The sequence below is a fragment of the Alosa pseudoharengus genome, unplaced genomic scaffold (genome assembly GCF_046254945.1).
Source record: "Alosa pseudoharengus isolate Yale_2024_CS ecotype anadromous, Long Island Sound unplaced genomic scaffold, YU_APseudo_1.1 YU_APseudo_1.1_scf_16, whole genome shotgun sequence".
Lineage (NCBI taxonomy): Eukaryota > Metazoa > Chordata > Actinopteri > Clupeiformes > Clupeidae > Alosa > Alosa pseudoharengus.
The window spans coordinates 3,136,643-3,156,642 of record NW_027468630.1 but is presented as its reverse complement, the minus strand read 5'-3'; the positions used below and the strand labels follow the sequence as shown (position 1 = coordinate 3,156,642).

Sequence of the window (20,000 nt, the reverse complement as noted above, 5' to 3'; positions counted from 1 at the left end):
TCATTGTCTTTGAATTCTATGGCTACCAGATTGGTGGTGTGCCGCCGATGGCGTGCCACTTGTGGTCCGCCGTTGGACCACCATCTCTTTAAACTGAACTTGTCATGAATATTAAGAAAAGTTAATTAAATGATATATGGAGTATAACTGAACAAATGAAAAAGATTTTAGACCAATAGACCAATAATATTGGTCAATTTGTCGGCAACCCGCCAGCGGACCGCCAGAGAACCGATGAGCAAAATGCCAGCGGACCGCCAGCTATGCCCCCAATGGACCGCCAGCTATGCCCCCAATGGACCGACAGTGTCCGCCAGCCTCTTGCTATCTGGGAATGCCTTTATGACTCATCATCAATGCAGCAATATTTTAAATAAAACAACCACTTTTATTTCATAATGACAGTACCCTAGTAAATAGAGTAGAGTGTCTATCAAGTAAATTATGGACATTGATATTGAAGTCTAATTCAACCAATATAACAGAGAAAGACACCAGTCATACATGTTCAACCAGAATACTGTAAAACAGCTTGTTAGGTAGTTAGGTAAGCCAGAAAATAAAGGAACTACATGAAGCATCTTGCTATAGGCCTACAAATATACACTTCATGGACAAAGTATCGGGACGCTTGCTATTACACCCAGAAGAACTTCAATGACATCCCATTCTAAATCCTTAGGCATTAATACGCAATTGGTCCCCCCTTTGCAGCTATAACAGCTTTACGCAACATTTTGGAGGCTCTGTGGGAATTTTTGCCCATTCATCCAGTAAAGACACACACACACACACAGTCAGCGACTGTCTGTCTTTCAAACACACACACACATACTAGGGATACGCTAATTGTGAAATTTCTTTGTTTACTTCCTTTTTGTTGTTAATTATTAGCCTGGGCGTTACCATCCCACGTACTTCTGCCCAAATTTTTATTTTGGTCTCGCACATAGTCTAGCACATAGTTGAGTAATGACGCGGAACTTACTTGCCGAGTTGCTTGGAGTCCAGCGAAGCTTGTAGTTCAACAGCTAGCAACAATGGCGATGGAGAAAGAGACGCTAGAAGCTATCCACGAAGTTGAGCATCACGCAATTAAAGCAAGAACAAGAGGCTTATCTTGTCAATTTTATAAATGGCAATGACGTCGTAGCTCTCCTTCCAACTGGCTTTGGGAAAAGTTTAATTTATCAGATGGTCCGAATTAATTTAAGTGGGAAGCGTAAGAGCCTGAACTGGAAGCGGAAGTGGTAAGCGTAAGAGCCTGAATTTCGGTGCACAGCATACATCATTACCAAATGTTGCTAATTGATTAAGGGAACTCCTTGATTTTAAGTTTTAAACGAATGATTTTAAACCTCAAAATAAGCATCCGCCCATTACGGAGACAGATTCTTATTACATTGTGCCAGACTGTATGACGAAGAGAAACGTAGTCACAGGCGGTAAGGACCAGGCTAGTTAATCATACCCTTTAGTGGCAAGGAAATAGTCATAAAAAAAATAAGTTTACATATTCATTGCAAAAACCATATTCATTACAAAATATTCATTACAAAAACCATTTTCAAGTTTTCCAGGCATTCATAGCACCATCTCTGAATGGCCCAGTACACACATAACACAACATTTAACTAGTGCAAACTTGATGCAACATAACAGATGAACATAAGCAAACTGCTATCGGTACATAACATTTCGTAAGTTTGCTGTTAGCCGATATCAGTCTACAAGGCCGATATCGGCCAATACTGATGTTGGGCCAATATATACATGCCTCTCAAACATATGCATATATGCATTGATGATAATGACACGATACAGTTAAAGGTTGTATCAGCGTTAGCTGGGATACGTCACTTCTGTTGATGTTCAAACAAAACAGAGAGCTAGCTCACTACTCCCTCCCCCTCCCTCCCGTGCAATTTAAACTCTCCTAAACACGCATCTCGTCGGTTATTGGTTAAAACACTTTGTTTTGCCTTTGAGTGGTTGCCAACCCTTGTTGGTAGCAATTGTTTTTGTGTACAGATCTCGGAGCCTAGGCTGCCTACAGAGACATGCTTTTTTGACGGCCTGCTTATGGGGCAGGCAGTTAGGAAAGATTAGATGAATGTGATCATTTATGTTTGGGCCTTTTTTGGGCCTGAAATCGCTGATACAACCTTTAAGTGCTCATTTCCATACATACAAACAAGTCGCACTCAAAAAACTGTAAAGTTTATTCTTGTTCTGTTTGAACAACTTTACTTCTAGCAGGTGTCTATTCACAGTGCAAATGTGTATATGGTTGTAGTTCTTCTTATTCAAATGTTTTTAAGTGTGACATATCCCTGTGGACTTTCACAGAGAGATGGCGCATACCACTAATACAGTAACCTCAGAAGACATAAGAAGTGCTTTAGATTCAGAAATTGTGCGCCCCTTACAAGTTAACCACACGTACCTGTCACTCCGTAGTTGATGGGCAACCTCGGATTCATGACGTTTGCGCATCAATAAATCAAAAAAAGCCTTCCTGTTTGACAATTTCAAACGTGAGTTTACCCATATTATGATGTTTACTCATAAATAACCCCTAGTGCGCATACTGTAGCGACATCATCATCGTCGTCGACAACAACAACAACAACATGAGCAGCTTTTAAGTGATGGGCGTGTGCTTGTTTGGGATAGGAAGCCAACTGTTCCATTCCTGCCAAACACAACTAAGATATTGGAACTTTTGAAAGGCTTTTGTTTTCCCTCGCTTGTCTGCTGTGACTTGTGGGTAGGACAGGGTACCCGCGCGCTCTGGCCGCCCCTAATGTCTTTCGTCTCTTCTTTCTTTCTTCCCCACCCCCCCTTGTCTTTTGTGGTTTGAAAATGAGGCGAGTTGGAAGCGTGGTAGGTAGGTGCGGAGCGCTGTCTCTGTGTGTGTCGACATCAGCGAAAAAACACACCAGCGTCCTGAAAGAGTGCGCCACATTCAACGCACTACAAAGGAGGGAGCAGATGCTTAGAAGTCACCTTGCCACAGACACACACACACACACACACACACACACACACACACACACACACACACAGACACTCTGCTACAGTTCCACACACTAGTATGCCCTGTCACAAATAGGTATGCAGACACACACACACACACACACACAGACACTCTGCTACAGTTCCACACACTAGTATGCCCTGTCACAAATAGGTATGCAGAAACACACACACACACACACACACGCACACACGCAAGACGCAGTGCAAGAGAAAGATGAACTCAAATATGGAGATGGATAGACTGTGGGGAAATAAGTGGAAGCTCTTAGAAATAAACACCAATGATGCCATTCAACTTTCTCAAGACCTGAAACTTTAATGTTGCTCATATTTTATTTGTGTTGTTGTTTGTCTTTTAACGCTTGTCACCACAGTGAAATATAATGTGTTTGATGTTGTTATGAAGGGCACCTAAGCTGTTTATCCTATTTATTGTTGACACTCAAGTAGAGTTTACCTCAAATGTTTATTAACTTGTTTTTCTAAATCTGTCTTCCTCCCCCTTCCCTTTTTGCTTCCCTCTCTCCTCCCTATCCTCTTCACTCCAATCTATTACAAAACTCTCCCTTTCTCTGTTCATCTTGATCCTGCTTTTCCTCTACTTCCTTTTCTTCCTCCTTTCTTTCTCCTTCTTTCTTCCTCCTCTTTCTCCTCTTCATGTTTTTCTTCTTCTTCTTTGCCCTTGGCTCCTTTTTATTCTTTGTTCCTCTTCTTGAATCTATCAATTTCACTTCCTTTTATTCTCTCTCTCATCTCTCTCTCTCTCTCTCTCTCTCTCTCTCTCTCTCTCTCTCTCTCTCTCTCTCGATCACAGGATGATGAGTGGTATGAGCAGTCGACAGACGTACGGTCACAGCTGAAGTTTTTCGAGCAGCTTGAGAGGATTGAGAAGCAGAGGAAGGATGAGCAGGAGAGAGAGATTCTCCTCAAAGCAGCCAAAGTGAGTCCCAGAACACTTTTTTGAGACCAAAAATCTTCACTTTGGATGAAAGTTCATTCTTTCATTCATTGAATTGACTTTACATATGAATAGTGCATGTCTAAAATGAACGCTGAAAGATGCCATCTTACCCCCTTCTACATGTCTAAATTAGCACCCTGATAAACTTGTGAGGTGTGTGTGTGTGTGTGAGAGAGAGAGAATGACCTGAACGAGCTGAGCAGGGGTCTGCAGACTTCGGCTTCACTGTAAGTGCTGAAGCCGGAGCATTAGGTTAGGACTCAATCACTGCTACGGACCGAGAGGAGGCGGACTCTGCAAGTGTCCCCTGGGGTCCTTAGAGACAGCCAGACAAGGCGGCAGGGCTGCCCATTGTGTGCCTGAGATGGGATGTGAGAGCGTTCAGCCCTGAGCAGAAGGACCCTGCCAGTACTGCTGATATCATGGACATAACAAGGGCTTGGCATCCAGCATTTTACAAGTGTAACAGCCTAGACAGCTGTTCAGTCAGCATGTTGCTAAACTGACCGTGTAAATTAATATTCACTCTCAACATTCAAACCCCTCCATGTCAGATCAGATTTTTTTACATATAGGTTTCCTTTTGGTATATATGGTCAGTTTTTCTCTACCTGTGTTTCCAGGCATTCAGTGAAAGTACATCTTAAATAGCCCTCTTCATATAATGTATCCTCCAATAAGCAGGCTTAACAGAAAGGATAGCGTAACTGTAGTAGTGCAGTCCGTAGCAGACCTCTAGGTGTCCTTACATTAAGGGTTGGACCTCTGATGCCCAGGACCACATTGTATAAATTCCCCTTAGTGTGTGTGTGTGTGTGTGAACAAGAGTGAGTGTGTGTTGCCCATAGCCAGACATCCACACGTTGGAGAAGAGCGAGTGGCTGACTTCATTAGTTCATTTCCTGCTGGAGCCGCGGTGGTGCCGTTAAGCAGCTCCTTTCCGTGTTAATGGTGTTATTATGATGTCAGAGCGCCCGCACTGGCTTCGGGGAAAGGCCACTCCCTCTCACCTGGGGGCGCTGAAGGGCCCCGTCGACCCCATTGACTTTGGCCCGGGAGATGACCCTGATTTATGGAGCCAAACACCGGCTTCCTCTCAGAAACCTGCTCCTAATGGCAGTGATGAGGGTGTGTGTGTGTGTGTGTGTGTGTGTGTGTGTGTGTGTGTGTGTGTGTGTGCGCGCGCGCAGGGGCTGCCTAATATATTATTTCTTTATAGTCATCACAATAGTCAAGAAACACTTGCACGGTTCTCATTTTCCATGACTAATCTTTCAGAAACATAGAATCACGCTGATTCTATAGTAAGCCTAATTTCCCCCTCCAAAATCATCATTAACATTCAAGAAAGAATGGCTTACACTGCAAATAAAGTCTTCTGAGTAAAAAGTCATTTTTCATTTTGGTATTTTTCTGCATACTGTCCTTAAAAAGGCATCCAACTCATTCTAGAATGATTTATTTTTTCCAAGTTGAGCTATTCTTGTCACCTGGTGAAAAAATGTTTTACTTTTTCATGTGATTATATTATAGAAGAAAATTGTCATTTTTTTCCAATTTCGTGCAGTCCTAGTGTGTGCAAGGTTGCATGGATGGGTTTGTTGGAAATTAATGTCCCACCAGATTTCCCAGTTTATATTTAATCAGATTTGTTTAGATGTGTAAGAGAGAGACAGATTTTGTGAACCCTGAGCCATGACACACACACAGATGTGAGGATTGAAACAGAATGCTCTCTGTTTAAAAAGGGGATGGACCTTTCTGTTGCCTCTCACCATAGGCACGCATTAGTAGAATCATCTCGGGTGGTGGTGGTGGTGTGGGGTGGGGGGGGGTGCACGGGCAAACACCCCCCCCCCCCCCATGTTGGCGGCACCAGGGACATGTATAACCATCCTCCCCAGTGGTCTCCCTCACAGGCACAGGATCAGCTTGACCCCTAAAATGCGACCGGCGAAAAAATAATTTCTCCTCCTCCTCCTCCTCTCTGCTACGTCCATTTCAAACATGACTCAAGACTCCAGGGACAGGGCAGCGAAAAACAGCAGGCCAGAGGCCAAACGCATTAGTCCTGCTGAAGATACCGGCCGGTGCGTGAACCGCCTGATATATTTAAAGCCAATTATCCACGAGAAGGGTAGGGGGACTGCCCATGTTGATTAGCCAGGGAGAAGGGGGAGAGAGAGAGATGGAGAGAATGGGAGACAGAGAGGGAGAGGTAGGGAGAGAGGGAGGGATGGATAGAGAGCACGTGCCGAAAAGTGGACCGAAGGCGAGGCCGTTTGCATAGGCAGGAGACCATTACGGAGGCGCTGTGCAATTAAAATGCTGTTCACCGTTAGCCTGCACGCTCTCACACACATGCTGCGCTTTAGCACTCTGCCATGCAGTCGATAGCACGGGGGGGGGGGGGGTGTGCCGTTAGACACAGATTTTCTGGGAAAACAAACACATACACACACGCACTTCTTTCCCACACACACACACACACACACACACACAATTATGCTCTAAGTTGCACACTGTCTTACTTATTCCTTTTTACACACACTTGCAATCTCTTTCATGTGCACACTCATAAGTACACATTCACCTTATTTCTCTTTTGCACCCATTTGCAGTCTTTCTCCTCTCTCTTTATATATATGTATGTCTCTCTCTCTCCCTCTCTTTCTCGCTCTCTCACACACACACACACACACACACAGATGCCTGTACAGAGCACCGAATCTATCTTAAGGGGGTGCATTAGGCATGACTCATGCTGTTGGCAGTCCATCACAGGCCTGTCCATCTGCAGTGCATTCTCAAACACTACACAGATGCCTTGCCTGTGTCACTGAGGATGATGTGTGTGTGATGTGTGTGTGTGTGTGTGTGTGTGTGCATCTATGCATCTATGTTTCGTACCTGCGCTCTAGCTTTTATCTGCAATGGATTAAAAGTAACATGAGAGAATAATGATGGGCCATCCAAATGCTACATGCCTATCAAGCTTGTACCATGAAATCAGTCTGAACAGGCTAATCTTTTAGCAAAGTTGCACAAAAGAGAGCTGCAGCTTCACAAAAGGGCACTAATAAAAAGAATATTGAGTACGAGAGGAAATGATTAGTAATAGAGAGAACTAGACTGAGGAATGGAGAGTGATGAAGGGGCATGAAAAAAGAAGTCTGGGCACTGAGACAGAGAGAAAGAAAATGAGGGATAAACCTCTTGCATACAAGATCCAAAACAACGTCAGATTGAGAACGGTCCGTAATTGATAATGAATCACCCCTTTCAGCAATCACAGCAAAGTTCTCTGCTGTAAGTGTCCTCATTTCTACATGTAACAGCATGTTAGAGAATAGTGAGTGCAAACCTCACACAAGCCGGAGACAGATTTCTAGTATAGTGACTAAAATAGAGCAATAACTCATGGCATAGTCATAGGTCTCGTGCCAGTTGACCTAGCTATCCTAGCTATTTAATTTTAGCTAAGGGAGCTGTTAACAGTCGGCAGTTGCTAAAGTATGTGGATTTGGACTTATTAGCTGCTAAGTTAAATTTAGGTAGTTGGGGGCCAAGCGGTCAAAATTGGCACTGCCTCTCTGAGTTGTTATTCAAAGTGATGGAATGAAGGACTAACTTTGCCTGATTAACTGCTCTTGGCTTCTATTCCTATATGATAAATGAACGACTTTGAAAGCCAGTAGAAATGGAACAATAGAGGGAAAAGCAGAGTGTAAGATGGGGGGAGAGAGAGACTGAGAGGAGAGGATATGAGATAGAGAAAGAGAGAGAGACAGACAGACACAGGGAGAGAAAGAGAGATGTATATCTGACTTGTCTGAGTTTTAGCGTGGCTTTTCTCCCCCACCCCCCTTGCCTGTAGCTGAAGAGGAGGAATTTTTAATAACATCTTTTGATTAGGAGGTGCCGGCGGCGGCTTATTTACGGGCCCGATTTGGAGCAGGAGCAGAGGGCAGGGCCCGCAGGCAGCCCATCGCTCTCCTCTGGGTTCAAACGCGCCGTCCTTGACACCCCGCATCCTGTTCCCCAGCTCCCTGCTCCATCCGCCGCTATTTCTGTACTCACCGCAACAGATGAGGGGGTCCTGGAACCAGCTGTTAACCTGTGTCGCTTTTTTCCCCCACCGTCTTCTCTCCCCTTCTGTCTTCTCTCTCTCTCTCTCTCATGCTCTTTCTTTCTCTCTATCTTATTTTCTCCTTTCTCTTCTCTCTCTTTCCTGCTCTCTTTCCCAAACGCAGAGTCGCTCGAGGCAAGAGGACCCAGAGCAGGCTCGGCTGAAGCAGAAAGCTAAGGAGGTAAGCGCCGTGGAGATCATTACCCTTGACATTTTCACGGCTTCAGCATATTAATTTTTCATGCCGTGCTACATATGTAATGCCATTTAAAATCTGACGAGAAAAAAAATAGAGGGGGATGAGTGAGTGTGTGTGTGTGTGGGGGGGGGGGGGGGTGCGTGGGTGCTTGAAGAGGGGGGGAAAAAGTTTGAGGGATGATTTTGGGTTGATTGATGTCCGTACAGGTAACACACTCTCCCTTTAACATGTGTGAGGAAAGCTTCTGATTTCCATATGTGACACCCCTTTCATACGCAGATTATTTAGGCAACTGATGTCCATATGTGACACCCCTTTCATACGCAGATTATTTAGGCAACTGATGTCCATATGTGACACCCCTTTCATACGCAGATTATTTAGGCAACTGATGTCCATATGTGACACCCCTTTCATACGCAGATTATTTAGGCAACTGATGTCCATATGTGACACCCCTTTCATACGCAGATTATTTAGGCAACTGATGTCCATATGTGACACCCCTTTCATACGCAGATTATTTAGGCAACTGATGTCCATATGTGACACCCCTTTCATACGCAGATTATTTAGGCAACTGATGTCCATATGTGACACCCCTTTCATACGCAGATTATTTAGGCAACTGATGTCCATATGTGACACCCCTTTCATACGCAGATTATTTAGGCAACTGATGTCCATATGTGACACCCCTTTCATACGCAGATTATTTAGGCAACTGATGTCCATATGTGACACCCCTTTCATACGCAGATTATTTAGGCAACTGATGTCCATATGTGACACCCCTTTCATACGCAGATTATTTAGGCAACTGATGTCCATATGTGACACCCCTTTCATACGCAGATTATTTAGGCAACTGATGTCCATATGTGACACCCCTTTCATACGCAGATTATTTAGGCAACTGATGTCCATATGTGACACCCCTTTCATACGCAGATTATTTAGGCAACTGATGTCCATATGTGACACCCCTTTCATACGCAGATTATTTAGGCAACTGATGTCCATATGTGACACCCCTTTCATACGCAGATTATTTAGGCAACTGATGTCCATATGTGACACCCCTTTCATACGCAGATTATTTAGGCAACTGATGTCCATATGTGACACCCCTTTCATACGCAGATTATTTAGGCAACTGATGTCCATATGTGACACCCCTTTCATACGCAGATTATTTAGGCAACTGATGTCCATATGTGACACCCCTTTCATACGCAGATTATTTAGGCAACTGATGTCCATATGTGACACCCCTTTCATACGCAGATTATTTAGGCAACTGATGTCCATATGTGACACCCCTTTCATACGCAGATTATTTAGGCAACTGATGTCCATATGTGACACCCCTTTCATACGCAGATTATTTAGGCAACTCCTTCTATTCACCACTGCTTCTATTAGAAACCTTTTCTCTGTGTTGCTGATGCACACACTTCCTCTCTTTCATACATTTACACACACACACACACTCACACACACACACACACACGTACACGTATACGTAGACAGCCACATTCTGTTTTCCTTCAGCTCCAGTAAAACATTCTGCCTTCCTGATGTGAGGAAATCAGGAATATCCACCATTAACACCAGATGTCTGTGTTAAAAGAGAGAGAGAAAAACTTGCTTTTATCGTCTAATTATGAAGAAGGCTGCATTATAAGCCCACAAATTCCCAGTGGATGAGGGGAGAAAAAGTAGACCAGTAGTTGTGCTGGGGATGTTCTGCTGGAAAGCCCCGCATGTGTGAGAGAGATAGTTAAGATTATGGTTGGGAGATGACAAGGGCCTCCATGTGTGTCTTCAGTATGTGCATGTGAACATTTCTGTGCACTTGAGTGTGGTTGTACACTTGCTCTGTGTGATTGTGTGTGTATGTGTGTGTGTGTGTGTTTGTGAGAGAAATACTCTCTCTCTCGTGTGTGTGTGTGAGAGAGATGGAAAGAGAGAGAGAAAGAAAGATTGTATGCTTTTCATATGAGTGTGTGTGTGTGTGTGTGTGTGTGTGTGTGTGTGTGTGTGTGTGTGTGTGCGCGCGCACACACGCTAGTGTGCTTGTTTACTTTTGCCTGACAGCAGTGGGAAATAAGCCCTGGAAAGACACAAAAAGTAAGACCCAGATACGGCATCTCTTATAAAACACCATCCCATCAGCCTGCAGAGGAGGGAGATGTGAAGCTGCTGTTTAGTGTGAAATGAAAGCTACTTGCTAGTTGTTAAAAACAGAAGGAGAGTATAATGAAGGTAAAAAGTTGTGATGACTATGATGGGATGATTTACAATGAGGAGGAGGACGATGGTGACGAAGGTGGTGATGTTGATAAGGAAGATGTTCAGGTTGATTTGGATGCTGTGATGTCACCAGTTTGGATGAGGTGCTCATTAATGTAAAACATCTTGAGCTGAAATAATGGCGACGGTGAAGACGAAGATTCCATTAGGGAGATCAGCCTGAAAACTGGAGCGAAGTCTCTAAAGAGGCCTGCAGCAGTAGGTGATAAAAATGCTGTCGACGATGGCAGGCAGCTGTCTCCACGATGATGATGTTGATAACGAAAGCTGCCTGATGATGATGAAAATGCTGGACCTCCATCCACAGCAGGCATCCTCTTCCTCCCAGTCACACACACACACATATACACACACACACACCCCCACCTTCTCCCACCACCACCACCACCACCACCCTTTCTCTCTTCCTGTTAGTGGATCCTCGCCTCCCAACCGGTCCCCTGCATATGCAAATGGAGGCAGGGTGCTGATAGGCTGCGGCGTGGCTGTGCCGGGGGCCTTGTGATCAAAGTGGATCTCCTCCCCGTTAAGTGGCAGCCGGCTCATCATCTGGATGCTGCCAGATTAGCTCCTGTGAGAAGCTCTTTCTCTCTCTCTCTCTCTCTCTCTCTCTCTCTCCCTCCCTCCCTCTCTCTCTCTCTTTCTCTCTCTCTCTCTCTCTCTCTCTCTCTCTCTCTCTCTCTCCCTCCCTCCCTCTCTCTCTCTCTCTCTCTCTCTCTCTCTCTTTCTCTCTCTCTCTCTCTTTTCTCGCTACGCAGTAAGCAGCTACCGCTCCCGCTCATTTTCACTCGGAATTTTAAAGAGCTTCTCTTTTTCACTTTGCTGAAATTGTGGCTTCATTTAATGTGAGGCTCAATCTAGAGTTTTTGCTCTATTTTCTTTCTTTCTCTGTGCCAAATTTCAAAATCAGTTTTAACACTCTTCTTTTTTTTTCTACCCAGCCCCAGTGTAGTGTGTGTGTGTGTGTGTGTGTGTGTGTGTGTGTGTGTGTGTGTGTGTGTGTGTGTGTGTGTGTGTGTGTGTGTGTGTGTGTGTGTGTGTGTGTGTGTGTGTGTGTGTGTGTGTGTGTGTGTGTGTGTGTGTGTGTGTGTGTGTGTGTGTGTGTGTGTGTGTGTGTGTGTGTGTGTGTGTGTGTGTGTGTGTGTGTGTGTGTGTGTGTGTAATAGAGAGCAAGAGGAGGATGGAGTGAGAGCCCAAATCTGTCAATATTGCCCCCATCTGGCTTCATCTTTTCTGTTGTTGCCACTTAATTCCTCTTGCTGCCCCTATGGTGTGGCCTGAGAAAAGCACTCCACTTAGACGCCCTCCAACTCAAACACACACACACACACACGCGTGCATCGACACAGACACGCTCACACACCCCCCCACACACACCACTTCAAAAGCGGAGTGTGTCGGGGCGATAGCAGATGCATCACCGTGTCAGCACACACTGCGGCCACAGATTCATCATTCCTGGCCAGTCCCCAGGCCCCACGGGGTGAAGGTGGGGGTGGGGTAGGGGTGGGGGGTCCACTCAGCGTCTAGACGCTGCAATGGAGAACGCAGCCCTCAGAACTGACCACAGGTTTGAGAAACGCCCTGCCAGAGGCCTTTGGAGTTATATCCAGGAAGGAAAAGTAGCTCTGTGGTTGCCCTCCGTCCATGGACTGACCCAGTTGATTGAACTCATTAGATGTACGTTACTTCCTGGTTGTGGGGGAAGAAAATTGTCCCCTCCTTCAAGTCCAGATGCATTTCTGCGGTGGCTTGATAAAAGTAATTTCAGCCTCCGATATGAGATGCCGAAGACCTAATAGAAGTAGTACAAATTTAGATGTGCTTTAGAATGTCCATAAAGCAGAAAGGGTGGATGGATCTATCTTAGAATTAACTTCATCAAGTTAAACCTTTTGGTGTCACTTTCGAGGACACTTAAAAATGTTCCAACTTGGACAGCTCATTGTTCATGGTTTGTAGGATACATTTTTTTTTAACCTTGAATATGTGCAACACCTAAGATGGAATGAGTTAATGAAGAACTTGGTCCACTGTAGTGTCTTAACTGTTGCAACCCCCCCCCCCACCCACCCACCCCACCCCCCAAATCTCCTCACCAGTAGGAATGGATACCCCTGTCCACGCACAACTAGCCAGCTAACTGTGTCTGACTGACTGGCTTTGAAACGCAATAGTGTTGTAAGAGCAACACAGTGCGAACTGTGATGGGTAGTGAGGCTGTTCCATCGCTATCTTTCTCCTTCTGTCAACTCTGTAGGCCTCTGATGTAAAGCACAACACACACAAAGTCTCGCTAACTCCACAGCTGTGTCGAGGAAAGGGATCTGGGCGCTTTGAAGAGGCCTTGCTGCAATCTTCAATTCTGCGCCTTTACTGAATGACATCTCAAGTCTGTCCGCCTTTTACCACAGACCAGATCTCAAGCCCAGTCAGTTTTTCCACCCCTCCCTTTCTTTCTCTCTTTCTTTCTGTCTTTCTTTTTGTCTTGCTTTGCCTTTCTTTCTCTCCTCCGCTCTCTCACTCTATCTATCCATCCATCCGCAGTGATGCTTTGTCCTTGCAGCAATGCTCTGCTTGTGTAGCTGGGAGTGATCCCAGCCTCGTGTGAGAGAACGGGAGAGCTGTCCGATGGGACTCTCTGCAGCTTTTTGTTAGAATAATTTTCCTCAAATATTTTTCCACCTCGGGCGCTTTGGAGGCATGTGTGTATGTGCGTGCATTTTTGTGTGTGTGTGTGTGTGTGTGTGTGTGTGTGTGTGTGTGTGTTGCCTCATTTGCTCGCCGGCATTGCATATAAAGCACACACTGCATTCTGTGCCACGGTTGCCTCGGTCTGCCTTCACCCATACACAGTCCCAATTACAGGGGCATATGGTGTAGTGTGTATACATCTATTTGCCCAAAAGGCCATGTGTGTTTCAACAAGGGTCTGCCATGTGACAGCTATGTCACTGAGCCAGCATGTCAAGAACTGGAATATGTGTGTGTGTGTGTGTGGAGACTTCAGATTGTATTGGGAAGGCCTTATGGTGAATGGACACCTTACAAGAAATTGGCATCGGCAAATGAGTCAGAGTTGAAGTGAGAAACACAGTGGGTTTGTAGTGTTTGTTTCTCTGCATAGCAGCGTTACTGATATCATCCTGATTTTTCTGTTCTCTGTGCTGCCTCAGAGAGAGTTTGCAATGGCATGATGGCAGACTGCATGTAAACTACTCCCGGTTGTTGTGCAAAAGGTGCGCTGGTGTAGGCCAAATGCTGGAATCCTGCGAATCGTACAGGAAATTGATGGAGACATCATCTGATTCGGTGCACCAAATGTAGTCTCAATCACCAGCCTCACAATTATGTTGAACAATTTTGGAAGGACTCCTAAAGGTTCCATAACTCTGTTTTGATGAGGAGGGTGCGGAGGATGAAGATTAAACGGACCCTCCGTGATGCAGGCGAGCACACAAGGCCTGCCAGCTGGAACCAGTGGCCAGTGCATGGCTCTCCCTCTCCGAAATGTCCAACCTTTGCCACTGCCGAGTTTTTAAGCGTCGACTATAAATGTTTTATGTGTGTCGCAAAACACGGTCGTAACTCTCGTCCCCTGCTCGTCTTCGGACTGGGCTCCTGACGCTCGTTTGCACCGCTCGTCGAGGCCGTCACAGCACGGGGGGACAGGACGCGTTGGCACATCTTTCCCATTTCCTCTCCTCCGCCTCCCAGAAGACTCTGATTATCATTTACATTAATGGAGATATCCATTACAGTTACAAATGTACTGCGAATGTCTTTTTAATTGCCCATTGTGTTTTCAGTTTAATTATTTGATAGATCAAAGCTGGTTATTTAATTTTTAATTAAAAGTATCACATAATAAAGATGTGTTTTGAAGACAAAATGTGCATAGGCTAAATAACGGGCTGTTCTGACTATTTTTATTTGTTACTTTGTTGTTGGCACTCTCGCCTTCACTTCTTCTTTCTCTCGTTTTTTTTCCTCAAGTCATATCACAAGGAAAAAAACAGCCCCAGCTTTTAAAAATACCTTTGGTGTTCCTGTGTGTTTTCCTATATTACAAAGTGCCATAATGAGAGGGAGAGGGAGCGGGAGAGAGGGGAGAGGAGAAGAGAACAACAAAAAAGGGAGATTTGCCTGCGAGCGAGATAGCAGCGTTGGCTCGGTGGTGGAGGGCCGGCGTCGGAGCCCCGTAAGGAGAACACTTCTCTTTGTGCTCACACTCCCTGGGACTCTGGCACCAAGGGAATTGGGTACAAGGAGCTACGCTCGTGGCGAGCTGCCAGCCTGCCTTCCCTGCCTGGGACGAAGGAGAGGAGAAAGGGAGGGAGGAACGGAGGAGAGGAGAGAGGGAGTGAGGAACGGAGGAGAGGAGAGAGGGAGTGAGGAACGGAGGAGAGGAGAGAGGAGAGAGGGAGTGAGGAACGGAGGAGAGGAGAGGAGAGAGGTGGGAGGAACGGAGGAGAGGAGAGAGGGAGTGAGGAACAGAGGAGAGGAGAGAGGGAGCGAGGAACGGAGGAGAGGAGAGAGGGAGTGAGGAACGGAGGAGAGGAGAGAGGGAGTGAGGAACGGAGGAGAGGAGAGAGGGAGTGAGGAACGGAGGAGAGGAGAGGAGAGGAGAGAGGGAGTGAGGAACGGAGGAGAGGAGAGAGGGAGCGAGGAACGGAGGAGAGGAGAGGAGGTGGGTGGGAGGAACGGAGAGGAGAGGAGAGGAGATGGGTGGGAGGACAGGTTTGAGTTATACAGTTACCAAACGAGGAGGGAAAGTAAAGAATTGCAACTCTTAACTCGGAACACACACACACGCACGCACACACACCCACCCACACACTCAGCCCACCTCTGACCCTGTGTGCCTTCCATTCCACCTTTTGTGTGTGTGTGTGTGTGTGTGTGTGTGTGTGTGTGTGTGTGTGTGTGTGTGAGTGAAAGTAAGCGTGCCCAGATCCTCCTCTGCGCCTCTATGAGCTCTTAGGCCAGATCAGCAGCTCAGAGGCTGGTGGGTGGGGAGGGTGCAGGCGGCAATGGGGGGGGGGGGGGGAGGGGGTAGATGGAGGGGGGTGCAGGGCGCCTTTGTGAGGTGATTCTAAGTGTGCCAGCTCTGCCCGCATGTTTCCATTAGATTGTCATGTTGCCTAATTAGAGAGAGGCGGCATGATTCACCTTGTTAATTAGAAGGACTTGCACACCAAGAGCCCGGGGGCTTCAGGCAGAGAGAGAGGGGAAGGGAGTTAGAGAGGAAGAGGAGCCCAGCCGTACTGCCTCCAGTCTCCCTCCATCTCTGAAGCTTCTCCTCTCATCTACCTTCACTTTTTTTCTCCTCTCTTTCCTCCTCTCCTTCTTCTTCTTCTCCTCCTCCTTCTTCTTCTTCTTTTTTTGATTTGGAAATGAATAAATCATCGGTGCAGTCCTCCTCTCGCCGTGCGCAATCTGGGTTCACATCTTCGCCGGGATGCAAATTACATGTGATCAATAGCAGGTGACGAGCACTGAATCTCACTTATGGTAAAAAGAGAGGGTTGAAGAGAAGAGAGGCGGAGAGGCGGAGGGAGAAGAGTGCTAGCCCAAGCAAGGAGGAATGTGCAGGGAGGAGAAAAAAAAACACAAAAGCGAACGAAACATTTTCAAGTGGGGAACATTTTTCCCCTTAGATAAGCATTATTTTTAATGATCAGCTCCAGTGTCGACGCGGTGCGTGACAGCGGGCGCGATGTGAAGTCTGCCTTTAAATGTGCTTATCAGGGCCTTTCCAGCGCGGCACTGCTTAACCCCGCGTACCTCGCAAGCGTTCCACTGAACAAACGCTCAGACGCTCCGGCGTCATGGCCCCCTGCTCGCTGACACCACCACCACCACCACCACCTTCACCGCCTCGTTATTTCAACCTCATTAGCATGCGGCACGTAGCGCAAGGTCGTGTGTCGTACACACACTTTTAGCGCCTCTTAATTTCTGCAAATAAGATGCGTATGAATATGAATGTGTGGGGGTGAATCGGTGTAGTGTGTGTGTGCCTGCATGAGGTCAGAAAGACCATGCACTCTTAATGACCTGTGCCTGGAGAGAAGCTTCTAGCACTGAATAATTGGTGGTTGGCCCTTGACAACAGGTCTGGCGCGCCCAAGCCCTTTCAGAGCACCAGAGAGGGAGAGAGAGAGAGAGAGAGAGAGAGATCTGAGTTCGTCTCTCGCCAGTCTGTGAGGCTCATATGTTGAGGGTTCTCCACAGACACTCTCTCTCTCTCGCTCTCTATTCTCTCTCATTTTTTTCCTCTCTCATTCTCTCTTTCTGTCCCCTTTCTCCCCTGCGGTCACGTCTTTGAAGGGTGTTTTGCTGAAGTTGGCAAGGACGGAAGTGTCAGTGTGGCACAACAAGCTGCTGGGCGCACACCTGGCCCGCCTCTCCCTTTGGTTGGGCTGGAGAAAAAGGGCATCGGCATCATTTCAAACAATATGGTCCCTGTTTTATATATAGATGTGCAATCAAGAGAAGCAGAAATAGGAGCAGGTATAGGCTATCTTAATGTATAGGATTGACATGCTGGCATTAACCAATCTGATGGACTGATCACCTAAGTGACTCTGTAGGCTTGTGTCTGAGTACATGTTTGCATTCCAGTGTGTGTTCTGTGTCCCTGTTAAGCCAGCACATGGAACCGAGCGTCACTAAATAATTGAGTAAATGAAAGTTAATGTAATTAACTGTTATGTATTAATTAGTTGGCAAGGGAGGGTGCTGGCACACGTAGCACCATATCACACCATCTCGTGTTTGAAGGCCAGCCCTTTTCTCTGCTCTCCTCTCTCCCCCACCCCCATCTCCCCACTGGCCTGACCTCTGTCGGTGGAGGAGCCAGAGGCGGAGTGTGAGCCTGTGTGCGTGCACAGTCCACACACACACACACACACACACACACACACACACACAGGATGCAAAAGGAGCCCACAGCTTGCAGATGTTCCTGCAGAAGTGCCTAGATGCCCCGGAAGCAAAGTGTGCACGAGGCAGCTTTGTAAGGAAATGGCCGTGTGAAGCCCTGAACGCACGCACGCACGCACGCACGCACGCATGCATAAACTGACACTCTCTTACACCCATCCATGTGACCCCTCTGTGTGTGTGTGTGTGTGTGTGTGTGTGTGTTATGTCCCTGAGGACGGGGAGTCGGGAGGGTTGAGGATCATCATCGGACCCCTGACGGTTTTCTTTAAACCCCCTTCACTTGGGCTGCCACCCCCCTCCCCCACCCCCCTTCCTCCTCCTCCTCCTCCTCAACGTCAGGCTCACACATGCGTTCCGCTCCACCAAGGACATCTGTCTGTTACTGTCTGCAAAGCCTGGGGCAGGCCTAAGGGGCAAATGGGGGTGTGTGTGTGTGTGTGTGTGTGTGTGTGTGTGTGTGTGTGTGCATCTGCAAGAGGAGCCTTTGTTTGAGCTGCAGAGACGGAGAAGGCCAGGTTGCCTGTCAGGATGTTGTTTTTCTGCCTCTGTCGGTCTCTGTGTAGGGGCATTAGGGGGTATTACTAACCAAACCGGGGCCAGATCTGGATGCTAACCGCCATTGATCTGGTCATTATAGGCTACTTCCCACCGCTCATACTGCAGCTCTCCATTGCTTCTCAAAAAACAGGATGTTGTGTTATTTATAGCATAGCATTGCATAGCATTGCACAGACACTATTTGTCCTGATTAGGCTGATTTGGTTGACTGTAGAAATTGTGTTATGGTTTTTACTGACAGTGTGTTCACTTATTATTGCACATTTTTTATAACATTACCAGCATTTGTGATTTTTTAGTGATTGTATGCTAGTGTTCTCACACACTCGCAATGCCATGGCCGCACACACATGTATATAATCTTACTCTGGGTAGAATGTTGCATATGCTGCATCCCCTTGGGCAGGCACACACACACACACACACACACACACACACAGTGTCTGACTACGTGAGTGGCGGTGTTTATGAAGCCCGTGGAGATGCAGGGAGGCTTTCTCGTGCTTCTTCCTCAGAGCCATTGGTGTCCCCTGGAAACAAACGCCTGCAGTCACAAAGTAATTGCACTGGGGCCGTAAATACTCTGTGTGCATTTGAACCGCCAGCCCCCCCCCACCCCCCGTCCCTCTTTTCCAATCTGAGGCGCAGATATAGATGAGTGCGCTAGGGATGCTGTGGCGAGACTCGGACATGTCCTGCTGGCCGTGACCTTTGGAAAGCCATTTCAGCTTACAAGCATGACGTCCTGCCCCTCAAAGGCCAGTCAGGGCCAAAGCCTTCTCTGGTATTTAAGTAAAGCTTGGGGAGGTAGCGCATATTCCAGCGCCTGTATTGATCGAACTCTCCAGATCTATATTTCTAATGCCTATTGAAAGGTAGGGGAAAAATGAACATATGGTGGGTGGTCTCACATATGGTGAGTTTTGGTGATGTTTTTTTTTTTTTTTTTTTAATGAGACTTTTGATGGTCACAGCATTGAGCCCTGCAGATATTTTAGCTTTCAACCTTTACAGTAAGATGTAGGCTACTGGTAGTTGTGAGATAATCAATAAGTTATTTAGCAGATATAATTTATTTGGAGTAATTCGGCCATGTTTGGTATACACAGTCGTGTAGGTCCAGTCAGTCTTCAACACACAGTGTAGTTGCGAAGCCTAGACCTGCTCAACAGATCTCTGCTGCTCTGTACTGTGTAGTGCCTAAACCCATATTACAGACCTGTCAGTCTGTCTTGCCTCAGGAGAACGGGGCGTCTCCCAACCATCACCAGCCATCTTTCAGTGGCATTGATCGCATGCTGACAACAGTGCTCTGCAGATGACGCGGAGTGCGTCTGCGTGCATCACAGCACCATAAATCTGCCCACGCAGACTGTCCCCCGTGGGCGCTCGCTGCCCGAGACCTGGTGCCAGCTGATGGGCAGAGATGGCATCCTGGCATCCTGGTGCCAGCCACGCCACGGTACCTTACTGCCACATCCCCTGGAGTGGCACAATGCCACTGGATTAGAGTGGGGTGCGATTATCTGTTGGGGTTTGGTCCGAGGCAGGGGCCCTTGTTGCCATACCTCCGTATCCCTGTACCTTTACTGACTTTAAGCAAGGCATAGCAGCTCAAAGATTATGGCCCGATGATCTTTGATCAAGGTTAGATCATCTTTAATCTTAGATCATGGTTTGAGTATCTACCATTTCTTATGAAAAGTACAGGCAACATTGTATTATAAATTGTACATTGTACATGTAATTGCATAGCCTTGGCTGACTGCTCCCCAGCGTCTCTTGAGGGTCTGGCCCATAGAGAGCATCCCTGTGTTTGGATGCAAGAGTTTGTGTGTGTGTGT

At 46.7% G+C, this 20,000-nt stretch overlaps 1 protein-coding gene across 5 annotated transcripts in view; it reads left to right on the top strand.

Annotated features, from left to right (window-relative positions):
• The window catches only part of LOC143125327 (transcription initiation factor TFIID subunit 4), a 111,510-nt gene that overhangs the window by 55,661 nt on the left and 35,849 nt on the right, over positions 1-20,000 (top strand). For all 5 annotated transcript variants that reach the window (XM_076286681.1, XM_076286679.1, XM_076286680.1 and 2 more), the window contains 2 exons: positions 3,857-3,982; positions 8,257-8,313. In XM_076286681.1, the coding sequence (XP_076142796.1) occupies positions 3,857-3,982; positions 8,257-8,313 (183 nt within the window). The remainder of the gene's footprint in view (positions 1-3,856; positions 3,983-8,256; positions 8,314-20,000) is intronic.